This window comes from Anolis sagrei, chromosome 4 (genome assembly GCF_037176765.1).
Source record: "Anolis sagrei isolate rAnoSag1 chromosome 4, rAnoSag1.mat, whole genome shotgun sequence".
Lineage (NCBI taxonomy): Eukaryota > Metazoa > Chordata > Lepidosauria > Squamata > Dactyloidae > Anolis > Anolis sagrei.
In genome coordinates, this window is record NC_090024.1 from 155,105,335 (window position 1) to 155,116,572 (window position 11,238).

The 11,238-nt window shown below is 39.7% G+C and overlaps 1 protein-coding gene across 2 annotated transcripts in view; it reads right to left on the reverse strand.

The window, feature by feature from the left end:
* LOC132774088 (vitellogenin-2-like) overlaps positions 1 to 2,571 on the reverse strand; it is a 38,339-nt gene extending 35,768 nt beyond the window's left edge. For both annotated transcript variants that reach the window (XM_067467795.1, XM_060773842.2), the window contains exons 1-3: positions 2,498 to 2,571; positions 2,334 to 2,354; positions 927 to 947 (exon numbers count right to left, since the gene is read on the reverse strand). In XM_067467795.1, the coding sequence (XP_067323896.1) occupies positions 927 to 947; positions 2,334 to 2,354; positions 2,498 to 2,537 (82 nt within the window). In that variant the 5' untranslated portion in view covers positions 2,538 to 2,571. The remainder of the gene's footprint in view (positions 1 to 926; positions 948 to 2,333; positions 2,355 to 2,497) is intronic.
* Positions 2,572 to 11,238: the final 8,667 nt, after the last annotated feature.

Here is an 11,238-nt window from a genome sequence, read left to right on the forward strand (position 1 = left end):
AATGCAACACTTACATAAATGAGACTAATTAAAGTCTCACTAGTTGGGAATAGCAATTGACTTTGGGCCTTGTCCTATTTTAGATTTCTATGAAAAGACTCACCAGCTGGTATTGCATTACAGAAAGTTTAGCTCAACTTTTTGCCTGCTGATGCATCATCCTTACACCACCAAAAATCTATCTCCATAAAGAATAATTTATACCAATTTATATCCTTTGTTTAAAATGAACATATAAACACGAGAGCCACATAACCTAAACGATTCATATCTAGACAGTTAAGCCAAGGTATCACCTAATATATAGAGAGAAAGGGGCTGCCATTTAATCTCCCTCTCTTCCTTGTGGATTTCTGCAACCTCTTTTGACTTTGGCCCCTTCCACACAGCTGAATAAAATCCCACATTTTCTGTTTTGAACTGGAATATATGGCAGTGTGGACTCACACAACCCAGTTCAAAGCAGATATTGTGGGATTTCCTGCCTTGATATTCTGGGTTATAGGGCTGTGTGGAAGGGCTTATAGTTGTGTCATTGGAACAGGAAGGGCCACACAGCCCTATATCCCAGAATATCAAGGCAGGAAATCCCACATTATCTGAGTGTTGACTCAGTTAACCCAGTTCAAATCAGATATTGTGGGATTTTCTGCCTTGATGTTCTGGGATATAGGGCTGTGTGGAAGGGCCCTATGTGAATCAATAAGAAATCTAACCACCAAATAATAGTACTTGGTTATTACATTATTACTTTATCATTCACTCCAGCAAAGGTTACCAGTGCTGAAGTCCGAGAGAAGTGCAAATGTATGCACCCAAAATTAATTAATAATGATATTGAATTGGCTGATTAATACATTTCCCACCAACTTGCTGAGGATTTGTTGTGATTTATTTTGTATTTATTTAAAATTTGGAGGACTTACTGTTTTGGGACTTCTGGCCTCCTGGGGAAAAGGAATATGGACAGGTTAAAATGGGAGCTCAGGAGTAGAGTATAAGCTTTTAAATATAAAATATATATGTTTTAAATCATCTTTGAGTCAATGCCTTCATATTAGCACAAATAAAGCTTTCCACTGCTGATGTACAATTGTAAAAAGAACAATAGAAAGAGCTACAGCATTATCCATTGTTTGCAATAAATGCATAATTATCAGGACTTTAAAGTTTGATCGGTATACTTTTTCAAGTTGAAGCTATTAAAGATACATTGCTGTATGTCTTTTTATATTCACAACAAAAACTTTACTTAACTTTTTGTAAGCCATGGGGCCGTGGTTTTCAACCTGTGGGTCCCCAGATGTTTTGGCCTACAAACTCCCAGAAATCTCAGCCATTTTACCAGCTGTTAGGATTTCTGGGAGTTGAAGGCCAAAACATCTGGGGACCAACAGGTTGAAAACCACTGCCATAGGGTCTCATAATATCAAGATGCTGCAAAAGTAATGAGGGTTTACCACACTTAGGTGTGTTTCAGTCTCTTTGGGCTTCAGTCTATCACTGAAACTAGGGAATTAGTGAGCTGCTGCTGCATTTGCCAATTAAATAATACATTATTTCATACCTTTACAAGATCTTGAATATTTTGGGTAAGATTCAGATGTCTTTAAGTAAAATTAAGTGATTAGTTTGTACTTAGAATTCCAATGATACTCTAATTAAGAGATAAGGAATTTGTGATTTTCCAGGTGTTTTAGACTTTGGTTCCTTGAAACGGAAGTGAACATGATCCAATGGCAAAAGCTTAGAATAATTGCTATTAGAGATCTATGAAAGATCAAATTTCCCCCAGCAGATGGTTACAACAACCCTGCTAGATCAAGGTAGATCAGTGTTGCTATTGATATATTGGGAAATGGAACAAGCTGAGACGGCACTGTACATAAGATCATCCATAGCAGTGGTTCTCAACCTGTGAGTCCCCAGGTGTTTTGGCCTACAACTCCCAGAAATCCCAGCCAGTTTATCAGCTGTTAGGATTTCTGGGAATTAAAGGCCAAAACATCCTGGGACCCACAGGTTGAAAAGATGTAACAGCAATGTAAAATATGTTACTTCTTGGGTGGCCATGTTCCACTACCTCAGTGGTTCCCAAACTTTGGGCCTCTGGGCGTTTTTGGAACTTCAGCTCCCACAGTTCCTAACTGCTGGTAACCTGGCTGGGATTTTGGGAGTTGAAATCCAAAACACCTGGAGGCCAAAATGTTGGGAACCACTACACTAGCTCAATTCTTTTTTCCTACTTCCCCCAATAGACAACTACCATAAATGTCATCTCAACAAATGTGTTAATTTTTTTAAACAAATAAATAGCAGGTAGATAGACTTACTGTTTGGAAACTTTTGGCTCCCTGTGGAAAATAAATTGAATACACTTATTAATGTGGGCATAGGATAATATTAAAGAAGAAGCTTTACATTGTGAAATGTCGATCTGGCTATAATATGAAGAATTCTCCAAAAGGATCTTGGCAAAACACAAAGGCAGACTTACCCGCAAGGGTGAGCAGAAGAGCGAGGACGATTCCCCTCATGATGAAGGTGAATGACAGCCCTCCAAGGAGCAGGGCATTTTATAGGCAGATTAGGAGCCCCACGTGCTCCGAGTTGACCAGAATTGTGATGATTCAGGTAATTTTTTTATCTCTTTTCAGCAAACATTCTTTAAGCAAACAAGCTATTTTTAATTTCTGAAATCACTGATGTCTTGCCCCTTCCCACTTCACAGCATCCATTTGACTCAATTTATTACATGGCTTTTATTTAAAATATTTCATAACAATTTGTACGTTTTTGAAAAATTCTTTTTAATGGAAACAAAAACACCAAATTCTTTTTATTAAATTAGTTTATGGCTAACGGCCATATTTTTAGGTCAGGAAGATTTTTTGTTGGTTATGCTGACCTCATACGTGAGGCAAGAGTTTACCTAGCTGATAACCAAAAAGATATGGTCGTGGTAACATGACACTCCAAAGTGCAGTATCCTTGTACTTGTTTCTTTCTCTGTGCAGTGTGAGCTTATTCATATTCATTCAGAAACAAGTATGTTGGGAGCAAATCAATGTGCATAGGGTTCCATCTTTATAGAGGAATCCTGAAAAGTGGAGTGAGGCACGAAGTGATAGGTTTTCTTCTACTGCTTATAGTATTTTGGTGGTGGGAGATATCCAAAGAGTCATTTTTGCTGGTATTTTCAGCACTGCAGTTTGTTTCTTCTTGTTAAAGTCCCTGTACTGAATACAAGATGGATGAATGCTATCCTTGAAGTGACTGGCTTGACCTTGAAGGAGCGTGGGGGCTGGTTCATGAAGTCACGAAGAGTCAGAAGCCACCAAACAAATAAACAACATACTGAATGCAACATGGTTGAATACTGCAATGTCTTCTCCAACATGAAGCAACTAAGAACCCTCATATTTGGAATAATTGGAGACTGGAAGGGGTTTGGATCCAATGCCATGCGTACCATCTTCTGATGTACAAATGCCTACTTTTATGACTTTACATTGTTTGGAGACAATGAAAGCAATGGCTGACTGTTTCCAAAGGTTTCTGCAGTTGAAACATACACAACAATATATTAAAACACTGAAGAACTAATTGTTGTAACTTTGAAAGGCATAATCTGCACAGATCTATCACATGCATATTTACTCCCAAATGGCCAGGAAGTGTTGATACTAACTTTATGTGGTCTGAATGGTTTGATTTCAGGTTTCCTTCCTCCTTCTTCAGCCTGCTCATAACTGCAAAATCTAATGGAGATATAAAGAAAATGACTGTTACAAGCCTATTTCTTGAATTGATGGAAAGTGATTTAAAGAAAGAGTAGAAAACCTAATATTATAAATCCTAAATCAACATGTCTCCAATTCTTCTAAAAGGCAGACGGAGGAACCCATGCAAGCCACTTTACCACTTTAGTATTTGAAGTGCCGCTTTGTATCAATGATAGAAATGTGATAATCTTCCAAAAAGGGCACTTGTTGTTATGTGACTGTTGTGTAGGCAATGGTTGCACAACTATTACTCACATCTTTGAGATGTTTGACATCCAACCCCCAAAATAACAAGACCACACAACAAATATGGGTTAAACTATGGGCAACTTTAAACTATGCCTTGGACCAGGAGAAGATCCAACCAGTCCATCCTCCAGGAAATAAAGCCCGGCTGCTCACTGGAGGGAAGGATACTAGAGACAAAGCTGAAGTACTTTGGCCACATCATGAGGAGACAGCAAAGCCTAGAGAAGACAATTATGCTGGGGAAAGTGGAAGGCAAAAGGAAGAGGGGCCGACCAAGGGCAAGATGGATGGATGGCATCCTTGAAGTGACTGGACTGACCTTGAAGGAGCTGGGGGTGGTGACGGCCGACAGGGAGCTCTGGCGTGGGCTGGTCCATGAGGTCACGAAGAGTCGGAGACGACTGAACGAATGAACAACAACAATGGGCAACTTTTATTAATGTTACCTAATTAAACTTTATAACTTGCAGAGAATTCCAAAGGGTGGCATAAACTTGGTGTGGATAAGGCCGGAGTTGTGGCCATTCAGGACCTACTCCTTGATTCATATGAGCAAAACACCTGGCCCCCCAGCTGTAATTATCCTGGGTGACCAATAAGCAGGCATGTAGCTGGGGGGGGGGGGGGAGGGCTTGAGGGGCTTCAGCCCCTCTCCCCGAAATTCTCATGGTGGTTCGCGAAAAGGCCTTACTGGTGCATTATTTAAACTGTTATGTTTATTCATATCATGATCTCATCACCATACTCAATATATCCCATATGCATGGGGTATTGGGGTAATGATACAAAAGGTTTGCTAGGGTAGACCCTCTTTCACTCAGACTCAGCCCCCCCCCCCCGAAACTCAGCCCCCCCATAAAAAACCCTGAAAAAAATTCAGCCCCCCCCCCCCCAAATCGAAATCCTGGCTACGGGCCTGCCACTAAGGGAAATGTAATGGGGAATTCTGCCCCAATGATTTATTGGGGCCAGACTCTCCCTGTTTCAAGGCCATTTCCATTCACCCTCACCTCGGTTATTTGAACCACAGGTGAGGATTTCCTAAGGCAAAAAAGGGGTGTCTTAGGTGTACACCAAAATGTAAACCCCTTGCTGTTTTCCACACGATGACCTATATGAAAGTGCTCCTGAATAGCTCAAGGGGTGGGCTGCTGAACTACGTGGCCCCGCCTTCCCAGAAAATAGTTCTGGCCAGAGCTATTTTCTTTGGTCTCTCTTCGGTGGAGAAGGCAAAGCACCTCCCACCCCTCAACAAAATGGGGGAAGGGATTTAATTCTTTTTGAGATGAACTGAGTGAAAAATCACATCTTCTTCCTTTACCATTTTATTGCAGTATTTGGGAAGTTTTGATTTATTTGGCTGGCTTTAAACAGTGGAGAGGACAACTCTAGTCAACAAAATGTCCTTGGACTACAGTTCCTATGACCACTGGCAATGGCTCGTAGAGCTAATGAGGGACAGAGTCCAAGAATATCTGGAAAGCCATGCGTGAGTGAGCCCTTTCTTTCTGGTCTTTTTTTCTGGCTAGAAATCTAAATTTCTTATCAGAATATGCAATGATTGTGCATTTGTTGTGTAAAATCCTAATTGCTGCTGATTATAAATAAAATATATATTTATATTACAGATTGCTATATTTTCCCCTACTGCACAAAAAGCCAAAGAAATGGCATAGCTCCTCTGAAACAATTCTGGGTGATCAAAAATGGAATGACAATTGGGCAAAATTCTTCCTTGTCTTTTGTTCTTCTTGATGAAGGTTCCAGATTATCAGAAATCTCATTTTTTTTCAACTTGAGAACAATAGTGAATATTTCTTTCCTTCCTAGTTCAATCTATGGTTTATTGAAACAAGGCAAAATTGTTAATACTAACTACATACTAACTAATCATTTAGTGAATACTAAATTTTAGCTAGCTTAAAATCAGGGGATGGCTCCAATTTCTTAATAATTCCAAAGGAGGATGGGAAGAAAATTAATGTCTGGCTTTTTCTGCAATGGTATGCTAAGACTTGATTTAAAACAGAGATCCTCGGAGTTTCAGGACTAGTAAGTAAATTTAGAAATTTGAAATGGTGTTTTGGATATGCTTACAAAATGGTTGTAATGGAGAACTTGCCCATTCCCAATATTCCATGGCTGCTGTGGAGACATCTGCCCTTGCACTATGCTACTCTGCTGCTGAGTATGCATGTCCGGTGTGGAACACATCTCACCACGCTAAAACAGTGGATGTGGCTCTTAATGAGACATGCCACATTATCACGGGGTGTCTGCACCCTACACCACTGGAGAAATTACACTGTCTAGCCGGTATCGCACCACCTGACATCCGCCGGGAAATAGCAGTCAATAGTGAAAGGACCAAGGCAGTGACATTTCCAGCTCATCCCTTGTTTGGGTATCAGCCAGCACGTCAATGACTTAAATCAAGAAATAGTTTTCTAAGATCTACAGAGACACTCGCTGGAATACCCCAGCAAATGAGAGTCCAAAAGTGGCAGACTCAAACCCAGAACCTCAATCAATGGCTGATACCAAATGAGAGACTCCCCCCTGGGCACACAGAAAACTGGGCGACTTGGAAGGTGCTGAACAGACTGCGGTCTGGCACCACGAGATGCAGAGCCAATCTTAAGAAATGGGGCTACAAAGTGGAATCCACGACATGCGAACGTGTAGAAGAGCAAACCACTGACCACCTGCTGCAATGCAACCTGAGCCCTGCTACATGCACAATGGAGGACCTCCTTGCGGCAACACCAGAGGCACTCCAAGTGGCCAGATACTGGTCAAAGGACATTTAATCAGCTACCAAGCTTGCAAATTCTGTGTTTTGTCTGTTTGTTTGTTTGTCTGTTTGTTTGTTTGTTTGTTTGTTTTTGTTAAAAATGTAATACAAATGTCTGGTTGCTGATGACATGATAAAAAAATGGCTGCTATTGAGAGTCCTAAAGTCCTACCGGTTTTCCAAAACACAAATTGTTGAAGCTACACCAGAAGTAAGATTTCAGCCCCCAAACACAAAATTATGCTTGTGAATCTATGGTTTTCTAATTCCAAAACATATTTTCATAGAAGACAAAGTGATGAGCTTCATGGGTGAGCAACCTAGCCAAGCAAACAGCAGAGAAATGGGACTTAAGACTCAAATGTCAAAAATACATTTCCGAGAAGAAAAACTAGCAATACTGAAGGAAACTGAAAAGCACACACCCATGCAAAATACTTCTAAACTACATATGTAATACACATACAACAAACATACACACATGTTACCCAAGTAAAACATATAGTACAGGCATGGACTGCTTGTACAATAATGCACAAAACCCAGGCAATGTACCTCCCATTCATACTACCTGAAAATAAACAAACAAGATACACCATATATTCACAAACACACCACTTTTTGACACACAGTCAAAACAATTATCCTGGTCTCATTTCCAGAGAAATAGGCAAGAACCTGGGGACCAAACACTCGCATGGTTTCTATCACCATGTGGTTTATTTTTCTCTTATGCAGCTGGTCACAATGCTAAAGTAAAGGAAGGTGCAGTTTTAATTTTCTAGAAATGCTTCCGGTGGAAATGATGTGGCACATAAACCTGTGGTAGTATGCCTACATTCAAGTTTCAAAAAACATTAAAAAGCCATTTAAAGACAAAGAGAGAGATTATTGTGTGCAAAGAGATTGTTTATGGATATACTTGGACCTTTTAACATGAAGTTGCAGATAACAGTCAGGCAATTGGGGGGTGTTTACAATTAATTTTAATTGCATCTTGGTTGTATTTTAACTATATTTTAACTTTTGTATCTATGAAACAAATATTTATTTATTTATTTAAAAATGGTTTATATATGCTTTGTTTTTGGGTTCTGTTGTGTCATGTTATGCCAACATGTCTCTCCCTATAAAATGAAAGATAGAACAAAAATAAAGTCAATAAATAAACATAAATATTTACAAACTCAAGGTGAAAAATGACAAGAGGTTTTTCCAGACATGACTGAAGATAAATAAATTTGAATTCTACAGTGAGTCTCACCTTTTTACCTGATTACCCTCTTGCCACCAAGTTGTATACTAAGGACTGCTTTTTAAAAATCCAAGAGCAAGTCAAGTAGGACTTTATCACATGAGGCAAAATGGCATTGTAGCTGGACCATAACCCTACCACACAATATTGTGTGCATGCTGTTACTAGTTTGCCTTTCCCCCATCCCCATGATTCTTCCATAATTCTCCCCTCTCTAGATATTGATAGATAAAACCTTTCAATTGCCCCAAATCCTTGGTGTGATGGGTCCCTTTCACTTCTGTGCCGACATGCCAACAGTTATGTGACATCGGGGGTTGGGGTTCTCCTCCTCTCTTCCTTTGTATTTCCCAAGCTAGCGTTTCCCTTTTATTTTATACATATCTTTGCCTTTTTTGTTTTTAAGGCTGAAATTTCACAATTGTACTGAACATACAAATTGTAATCAAAATGTAAGGAACCACAGCACTGCAGGAAGGCTGGATGACAAGGATGTATACAAGCATGATCAAGGGGGCATGGTGAATCAGCACAAATGTGCTACTGAAGAGAAGTGCAATATTGAAGGTGCTCAACACAGTATTTATCCACTGTCTCAGGGGTCCCCAAACTAAGGCTCATGGGCCACATACAGCCCTCTGCCCTAAACTTTAGACTTAGGGTTGTTTTAAGTCTGAAATGACTTGGGTACACAACAACAACAATCCTCATTAACTTGACTAACTCATCAGCCCAAAGCAGGCTGACACTTCCCACTGAAATACTAGTAAGTTTATTACTGTTACAATTGTTTTTCATTTTAAATATTGTATTGTTCTTTCATGATTTTTTGCAGTATAAATAAGATATGTGCAGTGTGCATAGGAATTTGCTCATTTTTTTTTCAAGCTATAGTCCAGTCCCCCAACATCTGAGGGACCATGAATCAGCCCTCTGCTTTAAAAGTGTGAGAACCTTTGTTCTACACTAACACAGCCATTGCAGGATAGGAGATTGGTGTCATAAAGTCTGTACAAGCTGCACCAATAGTGTTGCGACTTCATCAGATGGGCTGATTTGCCTGTCGTACACTGCTTCAGTATGGGACCCCACACACAACGTAAAGGGACTTCCACCTGGGGACCATGCCAAAAAGGGAGGTGAAACAGCCTCTGCTGCAGCTAAGGCAATACAGGAGGCTTCCGGTGTTGCCATCCCTTCACATGGATTTGCCCCAATGTGGCGTATCCATGGGCCTTTATGACAAGGTCCATAGTGAATCTTTCTCCCCATCTGTGAAACATGGGGAAATGTTGCATTCCTGTCCTTTAATTTGTTCAGGGGATGAGAAGTATTAAGTTAATTCATTCTAAAAATAGGAGACAAATCTTAACAAAGCCCTTATGAAGCTACTGATAGTATCAGCAATGAATGATACCTTCAGAGACCTATAACAGCTTCATGAAGCGGGGGAGTGATTTTCAGTCCTATTTTTTATTTGATTCTTGGTAATTAGGCCTGTTCCTTAGGTTCCTTGGGGTGCTGATTCAGGAACTTGCATTTGAGAAATCACATCAGCCCTAATTTCTTAGATATGGTTATCATGATTCTTTATGGGTGAGTAGATATGTTCTGTATCTCAAAAACTAGAGCTGGTGAGGGAAAATTGGTGCCATTTTTGGAATAAGGATATCAAATATACCCAGAAATAGATCTAGCATTTGAGGCACCAAATTGTGTGTTGGTCGGTGTTATACCTCAAGTCCAGAGCTTTTATTTTGAACATGAACAAGCATTCTAAGCAATCACTAATATCTGATCAAGAAAGGTAAATGAATCCTTACAGTAACATTCAGGGGGAAAATAGAGGAGTGAAGACCTTATTTACAAGAAACCTTAGTAATCTCTCCAAATCAGAACATACAATCTTGCACTAGAAGCCCCAGAAATGCCTAGCAAACATAACATGTGGACATGTTTAACAGATGAGTATGGAGATTATAATTCATAAACAATATTTTTTTTCAAGATCTAATTTTAAAAGTTTGCTGTTCCATGTACTAAACCATATAGAAGTGAACTTCTACTAAGCAATGCCATTTTTTGGCATTCCTCCTGGCTGAATAAAGGTTGAGGAGTACTGTATGACCACAGATGATGCCTGTATGTTGCAGCAACTATTAATCAATCACCCAACAAAGATAAGATCGTGTGCTCGGTGTCAGGTCAAAATAACCTTACCAATCCATATGTCAAACTGTTTTTCTCTGTCCTCCCCAAAAGTCATGCCCACTAATTCATTTTCCAGAGTAAATATTTCATTGCCAAAATGTTGTGGAATAAAATGATGGAAAACTACATTAGAGTTTAAAATTAAATCATGTGTGTGTTGATATGACAGAAAGAAGAGGGAAGCATTCACTCGTTCAAGAGAATATAATTTTTGAGGACCAGAAGACACAAAAACAGTTCAGCAAGAACTACAGGAGATTTGCCGGGAGGGAAATGTAATGGATTGAACTACATAGGGGACTGTAAAGGGGCATTCCATACAACAATGTTGTTATAACTTCCACTTGCATATATGATTAGTGAGCAGAGGTGCTGAGCTATGACAAATGTGTCTGCAAAAGTGAAAGGAGGGGATTAAAGAGGAAATAGTAGAGTAGACTAAAAAAGTAACATCCTCTTTCCATCAGTGGTTACTGAACTTGCTCATTGATCACAGAGTGCTGTGTCTGGAGGAAGGAGAACAAGGATGGAGGTGAGCTTTATGGGGCTATCCAAGGTGTTGAATCTGTTGTGTGGGGTAAGGTTCAGCGCTCTGGATAGCTCTGTGAAAAGGTGGGTTCAAAGCTGGATTTCATTCACTGCCTGTGCTAATGAGGAAGCTACCAGACAACACTGGTTGAAAGTAATTTGGAAGAAGACATGGCTGGTGAACCAGAACCCTATATAAGATAATGCTGTGCCACATTTTACGGCTTTTTAAAAACAGATAACTTAAGATGATGGCACATAGTACAAAGCAAAATGTCAGAATGGCTGCCCAAGGAATGTTTGAATAACTCAGGGTAGAAGTTGATAACTCAGTAACTCCTCCTTCTCAGCAGCAAATGTCAGTTAATAATTTGTTGTGTATAAAAGCAGTCCACTTTCCCAAGGTTTTTCATTCA